Here is a 23,691-nt window from a genome sequence, read left to right as displayed (position 1 = left end):
GCGCTTTTAACAGTATGGATATGGAGCTAGAAATGTGTCTTTATTACATGCGAGAAAATAAATGATCTGAGAGAGAGAAAAAAAGTTTGAGAGAAAAAGTTATTACACTGATAGCAAAAAAGCATTTCATGAGAGAAAAAAGAATATTTGAAAGAAAAAGTTTTGAGAGAAAGTATTTTCTCATAGAACATAAAAAAATATAAATTTGAATTTTTTTAATTATTTCTGAGAAACAAAATCTCTCAAAATACTTTGAAAAAAATCTCAAATATATATTTTTTGCTATCAGTGTGAAAACATTTTCTCAAAAAAAAAAGTGTTTCTCTCAAAACGCTTTTCTTTGCTCTCGATGCAATTTTTTGCTCTCGTGTCAGGATTTTGCTTTAGCTGTGAAAATTGTGTCATGGGCGGGGCCATGTTCTTTTTTTCCTATTGGAACGTTCCTATTGGCCAGTCGGGTGAGCATCGTCTTGTCTTGGGAGTCGAACTGAATCATTACACCATTGTTCGCGTTCGGTTCACCTAGATAGATGCCGTCTCTGCCTTAGTTGAGCACGGACACTCCAATGTTTGGGTAAAATGATGACACACACACAACTCGATGGGTAGCTGGCTGAGCAAGTTCAGCATCACTAAAGATTAAACATTAAAAAATAGCACTGGATGGGGGATGGGGGGGGGGGGGGAGTACATAACAATTGAAAATAATGCAGCTGTTTGGTGGTCCCAGTGGGCATTGTGAAAGCTATATCAAACCACCCCAACACTGTCAGGGTTGTTCCACTTTTTTTTTTTTTTTTCACAAACAAGCAGGAGACTTGTGATGGAAGCTACAGAGAGACCAGCAAACACTTTGTAGAGGCTACATAGTTCTGGAGCTGAAGGTGCACCAGACAGCATATCAAGAGCCCTGGATAACACTGGCCAATTCAGGAGTACGATACAAAAGGGGAAACTGTTCAAAAAGATCCATGTCGCAGCATTTCTGGAGGATGCCAAAAGGCACAGTTGCTCATGATGGAAATGTGGAAACGATTTTGTAGTCAGATGATATGGGATTAATATCCTGCCATGATTCAAAACAGAAAATAAAGTTCTGAAAGGTTGAAACTAAGTGTTCGAAAACTCAAAATCTTACAAAAAAAGTTTTGCAAGATCGAAAAATAAGATTTGCAAGCTTGCAAAATGTAAAAAAATTAAAAATATCTCTGCAAACATTGTTGTTTTTTGAGATTTCCTCCTTCAGAACTGCAACATTTTTTTTACGATGTTGCGCAAAAAAATTTTTCAGAGTTTCACATTTGTCAGTGTTCTCCCACTGTATTAGTTTGTTTTCCAGGTTTGAAACCTTGTAAATGGTGATCTGAAAACTGGTGTGCGAATGTGTGAAAAAAAGTTTTGAAACTCTGAAAACAGACTTTTGCAGGCTTGCAAAGGGGTAAAAAAAAATTTAATCTCTGCAAACATAATTTTGTTTTTGAGTTTTCCTTCTTCAGAAGTGCAACACTCTTTTTTACGGTGTTGTGCAATCATTTTTTCAGAGTTTCGAATTTGTCACTGTTCTCCCAGTGTATAGTTTGTTTTCCAGATTTGAAACCTTGTAAATGGTGATCTGAAAACTGGTGTTTCGAATAGGTGAAAAACAGTTTTGAAACTCTGAAAACTGAGGTTCGAAAGGGCGAAACTTATTACATTACATTACATGTGCACTCCTATTGCAGACTATTTTTTCAGAGCTGAGTTTACAACACCCAGTTTGCGGAGATACGCCCACACAGTTGCGAGCTTGCGACTCACGTGATTTGTGGCAGCTTTGTCACGCAGCTCTGCTCTGAAACTCTAAAACTCAGACTGAGCGAAAATGAAGCTTCGCAACCTCGCAACTTAAAAAAAAGCCTGGAGGGAGGGCCTTCTGCTCTTGGCCAATGCTTTGCTATCTGCTGACGTACAGTCCAATCACAAGTCGTATTTACTGGAAAGGTGGGATTGACCGACTGCTCCGCCAATGACGAAAGCGTATGGGATGAATATAATATATTCATGCATTCTAGAAACGGAGCAATGAATGCACGCGTTTCACCTGATCAAAAATTGCACATCTTGTTGCATGGACAAGTTCTGAGCTACATTAATACAAAATCGAGGTTTTGTATTAACAACTATATGGCTCTAGTTGTACAAAATGCTGCACATTCATGTGATTCTGGATGTTGCGCACGCATTGAATTGTATTAGTTTAAATGTAGTGACGCACATTTATGAATTTGTCAAATAGATGTGTAGTTGTGCCCAAATTAATAATTAGCACCAGGCCTATTCATTTGTAGTTGTTTGTGTGTGGGTTGTGAAATGCTTAAAACCCGCGAAAAGAAAGTCTCAAAATCCAAATGAATCAAATGAGATTGACTCAGAAAAGTCAATGAATGCATGCGCGTCACCTGATCCACACATGCACGTCTTCTTTGTTGGATTCGCAAATTATGAAACACTAATACAAAAGAAAACATTTGTATTCACAAAAATGTCTCTATTTGTACAAATTGCAAATCTTGTGTGATGTCCTACTCCTAAACTGCCGAGATAATCACACAAGCGTGCTAGACTTCCACTAATGACACGTCCGATACGCAAACGAATGACTCATTTTAACTATTCACTTTAATGAATAGTTGAAACAACTGACATGTCCAACACTGAACTCACGAGACCTCTGAATCGGTGTATAAAAAATCGGTAACACTTATAGATTAGTTAACATTTACTATCAACAAACTGCACTTCTACAGCATTGTTAATATTAATGTAAATATTTAGAGAGTCTGTATAGGCCCACTATATGTGTTGTAGCCATTAAATAAGCGCATTTAGTTTCATTTTTGTTAAAATATTATAATGTTATTTTTTTCACATCTATGCTGATTATGAAAATTGAACAGCATGTGTAAGATGGATGCGCAATATATCGGAAGATATGATGGGTCAGACATGATTTTGACCACTAAATTAAGTTTTGTTTTGTAGAAAGCCTTTCTTTAAAGTGAATTTCGTTTTGTATAAATTGTATCTTTATTTTAATAAATTTTTCATCAACCAATTGGATATATAATAAATAAGAAGCAAATAGCTGACAATATGATCATGGAGGCACGGGCGCGATTGCATTGCACATGAGCTGGAGCATCTCATTAGAAATTTTGCTCATTTAAATAATAGTGTGTGTGTGTGTGTGTATGTATATAGCCTATATATATATATATATATATATATATATAATTGCGCAGCTCCCCCTGTCAATGATCTGACACCCCCTCAGCACCTGCGTTAAAAATGATCTGGCGCCGCCCCTGTTGAAAGGCCTTTGGTTGTGGATAATAAAACATTTCTGCAACATTAATCAAGTTCATTGATAATTGTGCTTGCACGTGTTAATCATTTTGATACTATATTTTGATACAGCACTTTGGCCAACAGCTGTTTTTTTTAAATGTGCTCTATAAATAAATATGACTGACTATATTCATCCCATACGCTTTCGTCATTGGCGGAGCAGTCGGTCAATCCCACCTTTCCAGTAAATACGACTTGTGATTGGACTGTACGTCAGCAGATAGCAAAGCATTGGCCAAGAGCAGAAGGCCCTCCCTCCAGGCTTTTTTTTAAGTTGCGAGGTTGCGAAGCTTCATTTTCGCTCAGTCTGAGTTTTAGAGTTTCAGAGCAGAGCTGCGTGACAAAGCTGCCACAAATCACGTGAGTCGCAAGCTCGCAATTGTGTGGGCGTATCTCCGCAAACTGGGTGTTGTAAACTCAGCTCTGAAAAAATAGTCTGCAATAGGAGTGCACATGTAATGTAATGTAATAAGTTTCGCCCTTTCGAACCTCAGTTTTCAGAGTTTCAAAACTGTTTTTCACCTATTCGAAACACCAGTTTTCAGATCACCATTTACAAGGTTTCAAATCTGGAAAACAAACTATACACTGGGAGAACAGTGACAAATTCGAAACTCTGAAAAAATGATTGCACAACACCGTAAAAAAGAGTGTTGCACTTCTGAAGAAGGAAAACTCAAAAACAAAATTATGTTTGCAGAGATTAAATTTTTTTTTACCCCTTTGCAAGCCTGCAAAAGTCTGTTTTCAGAGTTTCAAAACTTTTTTTCACACATTCGCACACCAGTTTTCAGATCACCATTTACAAGGTTTCAAACCTGGAAAACAAACTAATACAGTGGGAGAACACTGACAAATGTGAAACTCTGAAAAATTGTTTGCGCAACATCGTAAAAAAAATGTTGCAGTTCTGAAGAAGGAAATCTCAAAAACAACATAATGTTTGCAGAGATATTTTTAAATTTTTTACATTTTGCAAGCTTGCAAATCTTATTTTTCGATCTTGCAAAACTTTTTTTTGTAAGATTTTGAGTTTTCGAACACTTAGTTTCAACCTTTCAGAACTTTATTTTCAGTTTTGAATCATGGCAGGATATTAATCCCATAAGATGAGACCAACATAGAAGCTTTTCTAGATTCTAAGTGACATATATGCTACAAATGTAGCATTGGCTAAACCATACCCACAATATGTTTAAAACAAAATAAGTGAGTGGATTATGCAAAATACAGGAAAATTACGTGTCTGTCAAAAAGTGAATCTTTTGGAATATTTTACAAAAAAGGTCCTAGATGCAAGGCCAGATGAATATTTAAAAGCATAAAATGTCCTATAAGGTCTTGGCAATTAAGAATTGGTGGCACTATTTGAAGGGTTCAGGTTGTTCAGGTGTCATCTGACTAACTTTAACAACCTGGAGCAAATCTGTCTGGAAGAACGGATGAAATGATGGCAGAAAAGTACGTACTCTATTTAGCTGTCATTTCTGCTCTACAAATTATTATCATCATTATGTATTCTGTGCAAAAACATTTATTTTAAGCATATTTGCTAGCAAACAATGTTAAATATAAATGAAGTTCTTTGGGAAAAAAAATCATCATATCTAAAGTAGGATTTTTAATTAATTATGAAAATATAATGGATTAAATTTAGCAAGTTTGTATTTCTGTTGGAGAGTGCGGTGATAAGTGGTTGGTTTATCACACACACACACACACACACACACACACACACTTTATCACAGACTCACTCTCTTTGTGTCTAATTGAAGCTTGGCTAGTAAAGGTCAACAGTTCTGTGCTTTCTCTTCATTGATAGTTTTCATTGTGGTCAACTGCTCCTTCTGAACTACTGACAGCCCTCTGTACAAAATCACCTTCTACCTTCTCCTCTGTTTCACACAATTCTCTCTCTCTCTGTCTCTCTCTCTCTCTCTCTCTCTCCATCGCTCACTTACTTAGACAATAGCTGCTGATTGAAAATGGCCTCACTATACTCTGTGTATATGGCTGACTCTGTCTGGCTTTTTACAGAGAGCAACACAACCGTGACAATGCTGCAGTCCCAAATACGCTTCAAACAGCCCCTTTTATAAAGCCCCTATAATTGTGTGTTTGCTTTTACATTTTATATTTTAAGAAAACGCAGAAATTCAGATAGAATAGAGGAAGATTTCTTCTATTCAGTGAAATTCAGTGTGTATTTGCTGTAAAGGGAGTGACTGATGACTTCACTGAGGCGAATCCAAGACTCTTCATTCGTGTGTGTTGTGTTTTATTTTCTGTAATATTATCAAATAATTGTATTGTAATCTACCTTTATTTGTTTTGTATTCATTATGATTATTTTATTTATACTATATATCAATTTAGATATAGTGTAGTAAATGTATATATCCAGAAGGATAAATGTACTATATTGTTGACTAGCATGTAACTAACCCTCATGAAATGATATCATGACTGTCAGGTTATACAGGTAAACGGTACTGGTTTAATTCTGAACAGCCCCGATGATAGGTGTCATAACTTATCGGTGGAGAAGTGGGCACTTCTGCAGCGTTAGCACACATGCTCATGTGCTTTTTGATTTGTTTTGTATTGTGTGCGTGTGTGCGCTTGCTGTGTCAGTGTAAAGATTAATATTTGGAGGTTACAGTGTCAAGGCCCGTAATGCTTACCCACGCTCACCCATCTAGGGGTTCAACACACAACAGACATTCTCTCATACAAGCCTTTCTATCCAAACCTGCTGAAAAGCACACTTTCCTGCCAACCTGATTTATTCTCTGTCAGTGGATGTGTGTGTGTGTTACGTTTTTGTGTAAGCAGCAGTGCGATGTGTTTGTGACCGTGAGCAGTGTGGTGTTCCTCCTGCCTGCCGTGTGTCCCACAGGCCTCCTTGTGTCTGTGGAGTTGCTCTATGTGAAAGCCGGTGGCCTGAGGTTAACTGCTTGCACCACTCAGCTGTTTTTACGACCGGCCCTCCAAATGCTACAAAACACCAGCGGATTTGTGTAGAGGTGCAGAGGAGACGTATAGAGGAGTTTAAGGGCCTGTCTTGCCTCTCAAATTGTCCGAATCGACGCTGTGATATACTGTCCACAAAAGGCCTCTTTAGGTTTTTTTTCCCCTCTCTTTCTCTCTCTCTCCAGCATTCCTGCAGAGACCCTTAAGGCCGGTTTAAGTGACGCTATGGAATGCCCCTCCGCATCCTAATGTTTTCTCTTCTTTCTTCCTCTCTCCTGTAGAGAACGATGAGACCGGTGTGATGGATTGTCTGCTGGAGGCGCTGCAGTCTGGAGCCGCTTTCAGAGACCGCAGGAAAAGAGCACCCAGACCCCGAGGTGAGTCTACTCACACTCCACTCACATCCTGCCATCGTTGGTTGTATTTTTTCTTTATTTCTTTCTTGACTTGGCTTTTTATTTCAGAGCTTACTGTAATGCTCGACTCTGATTGGTCAATTCCAACAGATAAACCGTTAAAGCACGGTTTTTAGACTGCTAAAATTTACTGTATTCCGACTGCTTTTTTTTCATAGCTGTACAAGTCTCATGTCTATTTGTTTGTTTGTCATTTAAATAGCTGTTTGATAAGTAGGATAATACAGTCAGCTGGTCATCATAACAAAATAAACCCCTTCATGGTGACCAGAAACCCAAAGCAGAGTGGAGGGATAGCTGTGTATTTTTCTGTATTTTGTAGCAGCCTAAAGCATCCAGTGGTTTAGAGTCTCTTTTCCAGTGCAGTGAGGGGTGAGATAAGGTAGAGTGTATCTGCTGCACTCTTCATGTTATGTGTCCGACCTACCCAGCTGAGAGGCTCAGGTTTGTTGATTTCAGACAGCTTCAGACATGCAGCTAATGGGTGGCATATATCAGTACAAGCCCGACAATAAACTCTGAGTTTACTGTTCAAAAGTTTGGCTTGGTAAGATATTGTTTGTGTGTGTTTGATAGAAGCCCATTATGCTCACCAAGGCTGCATTTATTTTATTTTATTTTAAAAAAACAATGTGTGAAATTTTATTCTAATTTAAAATGGCTTTTCTCTATTTTAATATATTTTAAAATGTAATTTATTCCTGTGATGGCAAAGATGAATGTTCAGCAGCATTACTCCAGAAATCATTCTAAATTCGAATGGGATATTTCTCATTATTATCAATGTTGAAAACAGTTGCTGCCTAATATTTTTTTAAGGATTATTTGATGAATAGAAGGTTCAAAAGAAAAGCATTTATTTGAAAAAAGAAATCATTTGTATCATTATACCACAAACTTTTGAACATTATTATATATATGCCATATGTTTTCAGTTCGCAGACAAGTTTCAAACTCTTTAGGATGAAACCATTATTGTATATAGTTTCCCATGCTGTAAGTGCACAATTCACAATTGATAGCTCTGTTCCAGTCCAAGTGTTAAAAGCTTTTTCTTCTATAGAAATCAGTACAGAATCAGCCCCCCATTATCAGCACACTTCCTCTGGCATTACAGGACCCAGTGGAGTTTAATGCAGCTGACCACCTTCAATAGAAATCAGTGTATCAGGAGAGCCCAACAAACTGACCTGGCAAATCAGAAAGACCTGTTAAACGCTGCAGGAAATTTCAACATAAAAAAAAAAAAGTATATCATAACTCTACTTTTACTGGGAAGCAGGGCCTAAAACTAACTTTTTGCTACACCTGCCATTGACCTAAAGCTAAAACTACTAGCCTAACTAACATCATTTTAAAACATTATTAAATACAAGTAACAGTAGTTTTCAGGTAGAGACATTGAATAAAGTAATCAAATGTAAAATTGTGTTGTTTAATAATAACAACTTTTGTTACTTTTAAAACAACACTGTTACTTTTGGGCCTCTAGCGGTTAAAAAACTAAACTTCTGAGTTCTGTTGCGTTCTCTTTTTGCAATCAGGAGCTGCTCTGTTCTGCAATTTTTTTTTTAAACAGGTGGTTCCCTGGAGGTTCGATATTTAACGTGCTCCATGTCAACCTTACTCGCTTGTTGTGACAACCTATGCCATTACCACTTACCATAGTGAATCAGTGTAAGACAAAATACATTTTGGAAGAAGGATTGATGGTCCTCATTATTAAAATGTGTTAATTTTGAAATAAAAAAGTTTCTAATCTTTGATTTAACATTTAAAAACACTAACAGCAGCAGAAAAAAAAATATTTGGGACCCTACAGAGTATTTAAATTAGCAAGGCTTAAACTTTAATGCCTATGCAGTGCTGGCCCGTCAACTGTCCTGGGCATTGTTCACGTTCATGTTCTCACAACATTGCATTGTTAGAATTCATAAAAATGTTACCAGCCAACTGGCTATTGACGCAGTTTCATATACTTGCCAACGCCGGTTTTTACTCTCATTTGGCACTTGGTGAGTGTTAATTTTAGACCCTGCTAGAAAGTATAAGTCTAATTTATGGAGAACAAAGGTGGGTTTATGTGTGAGAGTGGCACTCACTCTGTCTTGTCCCATGTCCTAATTTCCACAGATGATCCAACACAAGTGCTCACCCCGAGTCCACAAAGACCTGTTCTGAAAGACTGCAACCACGGTAAAATCAGAGTTAAAAAAAGAGAGAATAGCATTTCTCTCTACTATTTGCTTTCATTTCTTCTCTTCGCCATTAACTGCATTAATTTTGCGCACTTACCCTGATCTACCAGCCATGCATTTTGAATGTATCTTCTGTTTGGGTTAATGTCTGTTTTGTCTTCTCTCAATCATGCGTCACTCTTTTTATTGATTTTTTTTTTTTTTTGCTTTCTTATAGCTATAATGTTCAATAGTTGGTCCAGATCAGGCTACTTGCTTATTTGAATGGCTCATAACAGTCCCTCAAGGCCTCTATAAACGCCTTGCAAAAGGGAAACGATAGCAAACGTTTTTTTCCCCCAGCTTCCTAAGCTGCTGGTCATAAACACGACAAGTGCTATAGTGTGATAGAGGTTCAGGAAAGGCTTCAGACTGCTTCTACCTACACATTTTCCTTTTCTACCCAAACAGTGTTGGTGCTGGTGCTCGGCTGGCTGATACTGTGTGTTTCCACTGACTTGAGAGCCGAATAATGATTTAACTGACTATTACTTTATAAGCTGCCCACAAACAAACATACTGAATCATAGTCTTTATTTACAAGTCTTACTCCTAGGTTTAAGAATATATTTTAATATCCAACGTAATTTAATTCAGAATCTGTATTGCAAACAAAAAATCCTAAAAACTGTCTTAACTTTAGGACAACCTCATGTCCTAACTTCAAAATTATTTAAAAGCCAACTGTAAGATTATCATAGCAAATAGCCCTTTCCTAGAATGGCATCATACTGTATGTATTAATGATACAAGATAAAGAACAGCAATGTTTGATTGTGGAAAGACTTTTTGAACACCCAAATTATGTGCTGCACTTTGACAACAAAACAATGATAAATAATTACAGACTTCCATGAAATATTGTGATAAGCTTTGCCTTTCCTACCAAGCTTATCAAAACGTCTCTTTCTGCAGCATTTAATTAAAAGCTCACCTATTTTGTTTCTCCATTTTAATTTCTAGCATTTACTTCACAGCAGCTGCTTGCTTGGTAACAGACCTGAGAGTTGATTATCGAACTCAATGGAGCAGTTTAAGATTTCATAACTACAGATAAGATGAGGATAGGATAAGAATCTTAAATCAAGATAAGATTTGCTTCTGTACTACAAATTCACTTGACATATCTTAAGACTCAAGATAGAAAGTTTCTCAAATATGCCCCCATGGTGTCTCCTCAGTGATGTTTTACATCAGCCGCTTCCAGTGTAGATAACTTCTCTAAATGTTATAATGTATTTTTACGGTCTTCTTTTGGTTTAGCCTGCCCATTGATGTAACCATTCCTGGGTCAGTGTTTTTGACTCAGAAACTGCTTTTTCTTAAGTGTAAATGCACAGATTAGGGCTCCATTGGGTACTGCCTGCCGCACCATCACCTCCATCTTACTGGTAGAAAAGGGGTATTGTAACTGTAAATATTTTTACAGTTTTCATATGTGAGTTGTCTCCTTTTTACTGCATGAATCAATCTTTTCTGTCTGCTTGCACGTTGAGTTCCGTTTTATTTCATCCAAACATGCTGCTTACAACTCGTGTGGTTTTGTGATTGGACGGTTGATGTAAGTGTCGGTAGTCAGCAGGGTTATAATCAATGTGGTGTGCTTTAGCTGTCGTTACCGCCAGGTGTTAATGTGTCATCCAGAAACGTGCTGTGTGCAGAGAATGCTACATTTCCACCCAGAAAATGTTTTGCTGAAAAGGCTTTCCCACTATTGTCTGTTGACTTAGCTGTTTTCTTTTTTTGCTCTCTTGGAAAGTTATAAAATTGCAACATGTTGCGCTCTGTTGAACCTTCCCTTTTAACATGACAAGTATCAATGTAACCATCAATCCAGTTTTTTCTGTAATAAATGGGATCAGCGTTTGATGTGTAGTGGGAATCAGGAAAACCATCTGGAGCAAGATTCAATCAAACTTCCCTCTGTACGTTTTCACATGAATTTCTGTTCAGATTGTTCCCGTTTTACCTCCATAGACTTCTCAGGATCTTCAGTTTTCCAGTGTTATGTACAGTAGTGATTCTTCTAATAAGCATCAGCAACATAACATAAACAGACTTGTCTGTCTTGTCAAAGGTTGCTTCATAATCGTTATCAAGGCACTTAAAAAATTAAGCTGTAACCCCATTAACAGTTATTGGTTTTAATAGGAGTCCCTGCAAGCATACAGGAATACAATTACTCCTAGATCTCCTCCCACACCCACCCAGAGCACTGATAAAGTCTGCTCTCGCTCCCACTAGTGTTCTCTTATGACTTATCTCAAATTAGATTGTGTGTAGAAAAGAGAGAGTGAATAGACAGAGAGAAAGATGTGTGCGTATGCGCGATCCATCATAAGAAAGACTGCCGCAGCTCACATTAACTCCCCTCATATGTCTCTCAGCAAAAAGTAATGAAGGACACAGGGCATTCTGGGATATCAAGTGTGGCGCCCTCCCCTCCCGTGGTCCTCTGAGGCATCAGAAGAGATGTGGGAGTCTGGCTACGGGGCAGGGCACTGGTGCCCTTGTCCCTGTGTTTTATTCTAGACTAGGCTGACTAATGGAGCCCCGGGCTTGTGTATGTTCATGCAGGCCTCTGTAGTTCTACAAGCCCCTCTGATGGCCAGGCTAATTAGTTCTCATCTCACACCAGGCTTCAGTCCAATTCATCTTCATTTCGGCTGTGCCATCTGCTTTTTAAATAAAACTCTAAAGTGTCTCTTGTTGCACACACTTTGTCCTCTTGGTGCCTCCCAGACTAAATGTAGCGCTTTATTTGCACTGAGGTGGATGATGAACTTGTCTGTCTCTGGAGAGTTTTGCCAGGTATGAGATATTGTGTTTGTGTGGAAGGACCTCTCATCTGTCTTTGTAGTCAACATGTAATGCTATTTGCAATCTATTTTACTTTCGCTTTTGGAGGTTAAAGGTCAAGTTCACTCTCCAGAGCATCTCCACGTATCCCAGTGGCAACTCTTCTTGCTCAAATATATTGCTATCTGCTATTATTGCTGTAACCTTTATTAAAGTAATCACAAATATTTTACAAAGGATGCATGACCATTAACAGTGGCCTTAAACAATGGCTATAAAGCTACATTTGGCTATTTGTTAATACAATTTTCCACACAGCCTTGGTGACCCCAGCCGGAAAATAGTCATTTAAAAAACAGAGCATATATTTACTATATAAAGGTTTACAAAAACAAACATTTATATCTTTAAATAATATACACTGATGAATTATCCACAATAAGACCAAGAATATTTAATAAGTAAACAAGTTTTCATGTTGACTTTAAGATGTTATTTGCACATTATTTGAGTTTGTCTCTAAAGAGTTTTGTCAGATATGAGACATTGTGTTTGTGTGGCAACCTCATTCGTTTGCATCCTTATTATCTGTATATTATTTAGTTGGTTCCCTTCCTTTCATTTGAAGTGTATATAAATCAAAATGATATGTTCTGTCTCTTTGCAATATGTTTTTTGACTGTTAGCTGATTGACAGTGTAATGAGTGCAGTGGGAAAAGACCAGTGGCTGAGAGAGTGAACACATGAAGTATGTCAGGCCCGTCCCTGTCCCCTCTACCACTGTGTAGTGCAAATACCCCTCAGTAATTGATCTCCAGGGCTTTAGTGTTTCACACTCCAGCGGAGCAGCAAAGCGAATTAAAATCAAACACATCTGCAACAGAAGACACCGTAATTAACCACAAAAAATGAACTGGTCAGTCTGGTGTGTGTAGCCATTAGAGCAGTGGGAAACATGTGGATATGTGTGGAAAGTGTGTGTGTCTGTGTATAAGCCAGTTGGAATTGACAGATGCAGGCCGGAGCAATAAGACTTGAGATTGCCTTTTCCTGCAGTTTTTTTAGTTTTTTACTTTACACAGGCGACAGCCGCTTTAAGAGTTCCAGTGTCTCAAATCGAGTAATCAATGGAGATTCAGGTCCCTAGACTTATGCCTTTGGTCATCTATTACTTTCTTGAACTCAGTCAACAAAGGTATAAATGCTGAGGTAAGAACACACACTCGCAGATTCTAACATTACCTCTTTTTGTGCACTACATACATCCAGAATGTATGCGGTGGTCAAGATTGAGGAGTAAAATCTCTCAGACCAATCCCCCTGTCATTTTAGGAGCATCTTTCCCTCATTCTCTCTCTCTCTTCATCTGTGCCCGAGGCAACACTTAAAGCCTTTAAGTGTGTCTGGAACCCCACATCCTCCTACCTGCTTTTTTTTTTTTTTTTTTTTTTTTCTCTCAGGATGAAGATAAATATGTTTTATGACTTGAGTGACCAGGGTTAGGATAAGACTTGCGACATAAAGAAGACGAGTGAATGGATTGAGGGAGCGGTCTGGCTCTTAAGGGGGCTTGGGCTTCAGAAATGATGGATTATTTGTATTTGACCACATGGAGTGCTTTAAATCCACATCGAAATTGATTCAAGAAACTCAGTTGTAGCTTTCACAGGTAACCCTTGCCTTTTCTGCTCAGTGCAGGTACAGGTACAACTTTAATGTACTGGTTAGTAGGGGAGAGTGGGGTATCTGCCATCTAACAATGGTAAAATAATGCTGAAAAATGTCAAATTTAACCATGTTAAGGGGTAAGTTGGATATATATCTTCCACTTTCCACTACTATTGTTTTATTTGTTTTTCATTTTAATGTTCATAAAATGTTTTATTCATTTTGTTGTTTCCATTTTTATTAGTTTTGTTTTTGAATATGCATAAAACGTGCATACTAATTTACTGCTTTACTTTTGAATGATAATTTAGATCCACCGACATGCAACCGTTATCATTATGAAGGTCAGTTTTCTGATCTCTCAATCGCAGGAAGCGGTTTATGGTGGACCCTTTGTTTAATATGTCCATGACAAAATTACTAGATGAAGGTAGGTAGTCATCTTACCCCACTCTCTCTTATGTCAGAAAAGGCACCGGTACAGTTGTCACCCTTCTGCCTTAGATGCAGATAGAAAACCCTGCTTTTCAGTAAGCTTTTAGGTCTGAGCTCGAGTACCTACTGATTAATATTCCACCCAACAATGATCATGTAACATATTTCTGAATTAGAGCCTGAAATTGATTTTATAGCTGGCTGGGAAAGGTCACTCCGCACTTGGTAAATGAAACCAATGGAAAGTTTGCAGTCAGTGGAGTATGCACCGCTGCTAAAGGTTTTATGAGCATGTTTGATAGACAAGATTGATTTTATGCATAATCCTGGACCTGATCTGTTAATTAGGAAACATTGATGGAAAACCGTTGAATTATTGAAAAATAATGCACATCTGTGGTGCCAATGTAGATAATATATCACACAACACATAGTATACAGATACAGGTTATGTTGCATTTTCTCAGGTTTTTGCCACTGAAACACTATCATACTCCGCCAATTACTATATTGAAAGGGACTATTTCTTGCATAAAAATGTCTTGGTTTGGATACAGGTTTGGAACAACTTGAGGGTGAGTAAATGATGACAGAATTTTCATTTCTGGGTGAACTATCCCTTAAAGGCTCTAAGAATTTCTGCACATTTGCAACTTTAAAAAATTTGGAAAAATAACATGGTTTAGTGATACGGAACTGTGGATAATTGTATTCTAATCTTAATTAAGAATTCGCCAGTGTCATGGATTAAATAAAATGTAGTCTAATGATTTGGACAATCAAACACTTATAAAAGGCTTCAGTAAAAAGATTGTAAATTGCAATACACCCCTTATAATGCAATTACATCTCCCTCATTAACCTTTCAGTATACGCACACAAAATATAAATGTCTCGAATGATTTTATTTTAGGTAATATGTCTATTATGAAATCCTTTTTATAGCATCAAATGGCTTATGCTCTCAGTCAGGCTGTACTGGAGAGCCACGCTGCTGATGTGGAGAAAATTTGCTTCAGGCTAGAGGTTTAGTGATGTATTCTCTCTCTCTCACTCTCATTTCTGCCTCATCCCATCTCTCAGGCCTAAGAGCCTACAGGGTAGGGGAGAAATAGTGTACGGATGAAAATGGAGATAATATACAAACTTATTCCAGTCTGTTCTGGATTTGAGGCATTCATCACCGCCCAATACAATACCCTCTTACTTGTTCAGAGAGCCTTCAAGCTGTTGCAGCACTTCCAAAATAGATTATGCGATATATATATACCCAAGGCAGTTTGTAAACAGTACATACATTAGGGAATTTATGCCCTATGAGCTCTTTTAATCATCTGCTCGCTACCAGGACTCATACTGCACCCATTTAATATCTAGCATTCTAGAAAGTCCCATTACTTTGCTATCGAACACAAGTATTGTTGCAAAAGTACATAAATACAAAGCTCTTTTTTCACACCTCCTGATTTCTTAAATGGATTTATCAAGATGAATCAGGTCCGCGCTGGGCGTACAAATGCAGGATTTTATTTAAAACTCCCATCTAAGCAATGAAGTGCACCATAGCGCACTCATTTTTCCTTCTCTCTCCTCCTGATGTGACAGAACCAAAGGAAAAGGAAAAGCATTATTTAATCAGCACGTCTGAGAGCATCGCGTTCTTTTCTTTCTTCTCTCTAATTGATGTCTCGTGTCATTGTTCTTAAAGTTGGACTGTCAGAACTCTTGATTTATCCTTGTTTTAGAGCCATACATCATCTGCACCTCACATACGGGGCCTCTGCGTTTCATTAGAGTGAAAGATTAATTCAAGAGTCTGTTCAGGAACATTGACTGAACACACACACCCACTTCTCTTCCGCTACTTTTCGCATGGTAAAATATACAGTGTTTTGGCATCTCGCAAATAGCAAAAATGTAATACGGAGCCAGATCAAATCTCATCCCATTAAACTCCTCAGGGCCGGACAAACACAGCGTGTCCTCTGTCAGCTCTCTCTCTTTCAACCCTCATCCATCTCTCCAGGGCTGTTGTGCTGCTTTCTGAACACTAGCTGCATCTCTCAGCACTTCCTGTAAATCAAAGCCGTTCTCTCCTCACCAGACTCGTACAGCGCGTCTCTGTAAAGTGAGTTTGTACATACCTTGCCGGCTGATGATTTGTGTGTTTGTGAGGGAGAGTCTGCAAGCAAAGAAGTTTCTCAAACAAAAGAGGAGGCTATGAAAACTAGCATTGTGGAGGAGGGGATTGAAGAAGAAAATATTGTTTAAATTAAATTACGACAAATATAGTTATAATGCTATGCACTTGTTTAAATATCTATTCTCAGAGTTGCATTAGGATTTCAGATAATTCATCAAAAACACAAGTAGCACAGTAATTGCACTTATGTCGCTGTGTTCATGTGATATTGACTTGCCACAAATAGCCATGCTATTATGAGAATTTGACTAATTCATGTCTGTATCAGATAATGCGTAAACACAGCTTGATTACATCTTCGCATAAGTTAGATTAGTAACAGTCTATTTCTAAAAAAAAAAAAAAAAAAAGGCAAGCTTGCTTTCATACTCATCTCATTGCCTGTGATGCACATTATAGTATCACGCTTTATCAGTAGTAAAAATAAATTTTGAAATTCAGAAAATATTATTAGGAGAAAATGGTCAATCTGCTGAAAATCTGTGCTGCCTGTTAAATTAAAGCAATTAAGCTGCAAGCATGCGGCTACTCTTTGTAGAAAGCTGAATGTAAATAGATGTAAATGGAAACCCTTGCTCAATTAGAGCACATGTGCCATATCTAGTCATGCTTTTACATGTTCTCATTGAAATGTCACAGGATTGCAGAGATCATTTCTGTGGGGAGTCTCTAGATGTCAATCAGTAGATTTCACTCTTTGTAGACAGACGTGTTAGCTTGTCCCATTTTAACTGGTTGTGATGATTTACATCTAACTTTGCATGGAAAAGAGCAAAGACTTTTGTGCCCTAGAAGAAAGCAATGAAAGTGTGGGGGCGAAGGATCTGAAGCACCTCTAAAAGCACCATCAAAGTATATTTTAATATGTTTTAGAATGTAATTTATTCCTGTGATGGCTAAGCTGAATTTTCAGCATTATTACTCCAGTCTTCATTGTCACATGATCCTTCAGAAATCATTCTAATATGGTGATTTTATCCTCAAGAAATATTTCATATTACTAATATTGAAAAAAGCTATGCTATTAATATTTTTGTGGAAACCATGATGCAATTTTTGGATCACACAGATCTAAAGTATCATTACATTATCCTGAGAAACAAAAAAAGTATCTCAATACATCTGTATATGATTGTATCTGCTCAATTCTGTTTTCATTGTATGGAAAAGTACAGCTTGGACATTCTGCAAACTCTCTCCTTTTGATTTTCTATGTTTTTTGAATGACATGATGGTGAGTAAATGATTATCATTTTTGGGTGAACTAAATAATATTTTAACCCATGTTTGACCATTATGACATCTTTCCTCACTCTCACAACAAACATCAGAAAGTAATAAAAGCAGGTGGTGCTGGGGTGCAGAGAGAGAAAGAGAGAGAGGGAAAGAGCCTTAATCAGCCCACTGACAGAGGGCAGACTGAGCTGTGGGTGGCTGACTAATCTCTGATTACTCTTCTTTCCTCCATACAAGCCTCACAATGACTCAGCGTGTTATGCTGTAATGCAGGATGCACTGATAGACCCTCCGCTGGAGCCTAATGCTCCAACCAGGAGAGAGCGAGAGATAGAGAGGGGAGTACAGACGCAGATAAGAAAGAGAGATGGACACGATGAATGCCCCTTGAGGAAGGGGCAGTGACTGGATTATTTGGTGGGGGATGATGCTCAGTCAGTGGAGGAAAATGACTTGATTGGGAAGGGAGTAAAGACATTAAAGACTCAGGGATTATGCATGTAGTACGACCTAGTAGAAAAACGAGGATGGAGTAGCCATAACATTGTTATTGCTAACTGACATTAAATCTAATAAAAACCATTTTCATTAATTGAATAAAGCTAAAATAATGTAAAATACAGATATTAGTTAGATATTATAGTTATCCAGTTATCCTTACCTATAGTCTCAGACGTCACGCCCGCAGACCGTTGGCTTGAACGTCTGATGCATATGGCAGACAATATGGGAAATGCTTCAACAGTTTTGAAGTCGCCACCTGATTGGTTGAATTCTCTAGGATTTCCGAGAGACGCGTGTGTCGTGTTCTTTATTGGTCAACCTGGAAATAAAACCACTGTGATTCCAAACTTGCTTATGGAAGAAGAAAGCCGTTGTGTTTACTATTGTGACAATGAGCACTTATCAGGATCAACTAAACGCTGGATTTTCAAAAGTATGTGAAGTTCACATTCACAGGACCATTGATGCGCCATTGTTGCAGTAAACTTGCACAACGTTCTTGAATGAATTGCACGCCGGTTTATTATTGTAGGGACATCGATTTTACATTTTTACTCCCCTAAAAATATTGTTGGTTCAACTTTTTAAAAAAAAAAGAAACTTTTTGTAAATTCAAATTTTGAGTTAATATGGAGATAGGTTTAATCAACAAAAACTCTAAATATTATGTTACCTGAACATCATTAATTATCTAAGTTGATTTGACAAAAGAAAAAAAGTTGATCAATTCTGAAAAAAAAAATGTTTTTACAGTGTATAAATAATGCTGAAATAACACTGGAATGGAGAGAGTAAAGACAGGGTTGGAGAGGTGCATTGTTGTATGTACCAGAGAATGCAGATGTGAGAAATACATTGGACGTACATGGGGTGCAACAACCTTTTTAGAGCTCTCTCTCTCTTTCACATATTTACTTTGAATGGATTGGTCAGGAAGTCTGAGTTTGGTGTGCAATCAAACACAGACAAAAAGGAGAGAAGAAATAAAGGCATTTTTTTCCAGTTAATTTAATTTTACAGCCCCCTTATCTCAGAGCAGCATGCAGACCAACCCCTCCCATAACCGCTCAACACAAGATATCTCTCTCCCTGCAATGGCGTGAGGGAGGGACGACTGGCACGTGTGCATCCGTATTAAACAGACTTCCTCATGCCCGCATTCTCCAAATCCCTGGCATTGCACACGTTGAACATTCAAAGGACAGGTGATTTTAAAACAATTAGGAATTATGTGCAAGATTATGGATAGTAGACACTAAAAGAAGTTAAAATGGTTTGGAAGCTCAGGGTGGAGGGAAAAGCGTTTAGATTTGTTTAGGCAAATCAAACTCTGATTTGATTTGCTGAAGCGGTTAAGAAAGGTACTAATCAAGGCCCTTGTTTAATTATCCCCTCTTTCTCTCTCTCACTCACTCTTTTTCTCGTTCTTCCTCAGTAACAGAAGAGATTGATCTGAGGTAGGCTATGCAGAGCGGCCGCTCTGTTTGGCGCACATCCTGCCGTAATGCCACAGAGGTTGCCATGGCAACAGAGTGGCTGACTGAGTGGATTGGTTGCATGAGGAGACACATGTTGAATGCTGAACGAGGCTGTTTGTGCCATAGATTTGTGCCAGAGAGTGAGAAGAGAGGGTGTGGATCTTTGTGGACGTGGATGGTTGTTGCGGCATGACCAGCGTCGGAGTATGGCTGTTGAGTTTAAGCTCCGATAAAGCTGTTAGGTGGTAAGCGTAGTAAAAATCCTCGAGACATTTTTATGACATAATGAAAGCTTCCTTCAGCCTGACTGGCATATCATCCTCAAGCTCTTCTTCAAATCCAGACCATGCCATTCCGGATCGGAGGCTTTTAGCTCGCACGTAGACTACTTCCTCCTTATTGATCTGGCAGTCGGGCGGAATCTAGCGACGTTCCGCTTCATTGAAATTATTCTCAGGGTGTCTTGTGGGTGGTTTACCCCTCGGTGCTTGGCCGTGGGGCAGATACCCTCCCTTTCAATGGACCCCCTAATGCCATCTCTAACCCCTTGTCGTGGCCTCGGGGCATAGTCCTAGCCGTGCTCCCCCAGGTGCATTGGGATCATTAGGGCAACTTGTGCTGTGATCACCTTCCTCTAAGGTATAAATTAACCAGCCCTGCCTCTCTGATCGGCTGCTGAATGATCCCCGCCGGGACCACTCAGCTGCTAGACTTTATTAACATCTTTTTATCCCACATCATGTATGGAACCTTTAAGGCAACTCTGTAGCGTGTCCACAATGCTTAAAGGGACAATATTTAAGAATTTTGTATCAAAATATCCAAAATAAAAACACTTGCACAGTATTTCTTTCAATTGTGTACTTATACTATCCTAAATGTTTCCAAGAATTTGTAAATTCAGAGAAATTCACAATTTTAAATAGTGCCCGTCCCTGTTCACTTGTCGCCTGTCAATGACGTAATATCCGTGTTATCCCTGGTTTCCGCTTGTCCTGCCATAGTAACCATGGCGACAGATATGGACAACTGCGAAAGGTCTAGAGTCACGCTCACGCTGTTGTTGTTTCGTTCAAACATTATGGACCATGGCAAGCAGACTTTGGGACAAAAGGAGAACTAAAACGAGGATCAATATCGGTGTGGCGTTTTCGAGATGCCGAGAGCTTCACGTCTGCAAAAAACTTCGACTTGACAGGGACGCTGCTCTTGCTTGTACTTTATTAGACAGGTGAGCAAATGCACATAAAACGAATCAATGTTATATAGCTCAACATGATGAAATGTTAGAATATGATCAGTATGCTATTCTAATGTTGATCTAGCTTACTGCTAGTCTCATACAGCCAACAAACTAACACATAGAATAACATTATAACTTTCAACACGCTCAAATGCAGTTTAGTATGATAGTGTAGACCAAGTGAAACAACGCTGCTTTACCTCACAATTTTAATTTGTTACATAAACTGACCAGTTTGAGTATTAATTCAGCACTTGCGGGTACGTTAGTTCGGTAGAATGAAATGTCCTCATTCCTTTAAATCCGCGGGACTCGCTTGTGGCGCTGAAATCTGTCTATCATTAGCAATCACACCCTGCTTCATACCACAGTCATGTTAAAAAACATGATTGTATTCACTTATACATAAACATTATTTCCCAAAAACATTATTAGATCCATCGGCATGACGACAATTTCCATTCAGCTTATTCACTGCGTCATCAATCTACGCCTTTGTTATTGTAAGAGGTTAGTGTAAAAAATTACATATTGTAGCTTTAACCGGTAGAGTCACAGGTTTTCGCAGACCATTCTCAATGTTTCTATTTATTTGCTGCTGTGTGCACATTGCACGACGGATCGGTGACGGGGGGGCACACATTACGCAATATTTCAATAGGATTAATCACCAACATCTCGGCATTGTCTACAAACTACATTTCAAAAGCAAAAACACGTGAGAAGTGATACAGAAAAAAACATAAAATCATGCGTGAGACATGAGTTCTCGTGCAAGACTGGATTTATTCCTTTTAAGCCTGCAAGAAGTTGTCTGTGCGCTGATTTGCAGCGAAAAAAGAAGAATATGAAGGAGAGAGTGGTTGCTTGCAGAAGTCATACTTGCTGTTGTTTTGGAAATGTAATTTCCAGTCAAAACACATTTCACATACATATATATATATATATATATATATATATATATATATATATATATATATATATATATATATATAAAATTATTATTGAATGTCAAATTTGGACTTCCCTATTCCTCATATTTTTAAATAAAAAAAAGAGCGATTGGTTTTGAAAGTTGAGAAACATTCAATATTGAGTACAGAATAATATATTGGTTAAGACAGTAACACAGAGCTGCATATTCACCCACACACGTTCACAAAGTGACAAGCGTCTCAGCCCCGCACAGGAAGCATTAGGTTATAATTACAGAGCTTGATGTTCGACTGTGTTAGTCTTTATATTAACAAATCCATTTAATTTCTTGCATTTGCTTGGCCTCTCTCTCTTATTCTTTGTCTATTTAACTCAGGCAGCAACTCCAAGTGAAATGTACAGGAAAACTCTCAATTGATTCCTGTAGACATTGCCATGTTGTTAAGCTAACTAAAAATGCATCTATTTTTGATAGACTAAACAATTTGATACTTTTTTTGTTCAGTATTCAATATAATATATCATAATCAACATTTGTGTCCACTTGTCTGCCATTCACAATGCATTTTAGCCCTCTATACAAAGTATACTTCATTTTTCCTTGTACATTGGCCAGCTTGCATCCTTTGCCTCAGAAGCACACCTAATTATAGCTTAAATGCTGTCTAGGTAGCAGCTCACTGGGTTTTGGAAACAAGCTATTTTCTCTGTTTTTTCCTTTGCTTTGAAATCCCAGCTCTAAATGCAATCATGTGCTAGATGCAGGAAAACAGCAGTTTTTACCCTTAACACGCAGTTAGTTTTCCATTCATCTAATGAAGATAAAAGGCAATTAGGTTGGTGTTCATTAACTCCTATTTTCGAATTAAATTAGCCTTTTGTGAGGTAATGGGGTTTGTTTATGTGTGCCAGTGCATGTGTCGTTGTCATTTGCATTTTTGCGTTTTAGTGTTTGTTTGGCCTGGCTAATGAATGAGAAATTGCAGAAGTGAGACAGAGAAAGCTGTGTAAAATCTCCCCCAGCCATGAGATACCCTGAGGAAATCACACACGTTCTGCTTAAACAGTGATATTAGAGTTGTATTTCTCATATGCCAGCTGTATCACTGCTCTTTTAGAAAAACACTCATGAATGCACTGTTGCCAATGACAGTTTCCCACACCGCTTCTCTGTGAGTGCACATTTGCCATAGTTTTCATTTATTCTATACACACAGATGCATGTCTATCCGACTGTAACCCGCAGCGTGTGTAAAGCTGTTGGATTACCATACCTTCCTTTTTTATTTATTAGGTAATTACTGGTTTAAACCCTCAGGATTATGTTGCCATTCTTGTTTAATGTTTAAATCACCGTTTTGCCCACTCCCTCATTGAATGGTCACATTAAAGCAAGCTCACTACAAGATAAAAGATCATTACTCTTCGTACGCTCAAGACCCATACTCTCTTTGGTGCGTACATAACAATAACAAAGTGTGCAAAAAAAATGAGATGCCCTGATGAAATATCATGTCCATTAAATATTCAGATTATTTACAGGCAAGTTTCTTTGTTATTGGTGCCTGGTGATTGGTTGACCTTCGCTGTGGTTTGAATTCTAAAGAGGTAATTAGCCTCCTCACGTGTGATTTCAGAACCTCCACACAGCTGGAATCACTCACTCTGTGCTTCTCTCATCCATTTCTACCTCATCCCATCTTCTCAGGATTATCACACCTTTAATGGCTTAAATCCGCTTTTGTTCGGGGTAGATGAGAGGATAGAGAACGAGGCAGAGGGGGGAAGAGGAGAACAGGCGTTCTCGCGTCTAATCCTCTGAATCCTGCAGCCACTGGCGCTATAACAAGGGAGGAACAATAGTGAGAGGAGGGAGAGAGATGGAGGAATAGCATTAGAGGAAGAGAGGGACACGTGTAACCTATCCATCAAAGGAGTGCTAGATTGTCCAGACAGGAGATGAAAACATGATTTATCAGGGCAGTGTGCAATTAGGCCTCTTCCTACAGTGTGCTGGCATTTGCATGCGTTCAAGCGTGTTTGTGCACACGTTTATAGTGATTGAGAGCCATTGTTTGGTGATGAATATGTATTGAAATATTGCTGACATTTGGCAAGATTTTGCTTAGGTAGTTACCTTTTCAGTAAATCGAATTGATTGATTGTCTGTTCGCA

General features: G+C 38.3%; 1 protein-coding gene across 1 annotated transcript in view; it reads left to right on the top strand.

Annotated features, from left to right (window-relative positions):
- Positions 1-23,691, top strand: part of diaph3 (diaphanous-related formin 3) — a 410,831-nt gene that overhangs the window by 334,090 nt on the left and 53,050 nt on the right. Inside the window, exons 26-27 of the mRNA XM_056248660.1 lie at positions 6,642-6,737; positions 8,910-8,972. Of these exons, the coding sequence (XP_056104635.1) occupies positions 6,642-6,737; positions 8,910-8,972 (159 nt within the window). The remainder of the gene's footprint in view (positions 1-6,641; positions 6,738-8,909; positions 8,973-23,691) is intronic.

The sequence above is a fragment of the Rhinichthys klamathensis genome, unplaced genomic scaffold (assembly GCF_029890125.1).
Source record: "Rhinichthys klamathensis goyatoka isolate OS25496 unplaced genomic scaffold, OSU_Roscu_1.1 h1tg000056l_1, whole genome shotgun sequence".
Lineage (NCBI taxonomy): Eukaryota > Metazoa > Chordata > Actinopteri > Cypriniformes > Leuciscidae > Rhinichthys > Rhinichthys klamathensis.
Note: the sequence above shows the minus strand (reverse complement) of the source record. Positions and strands in the feature narration are given on the sequence as shown.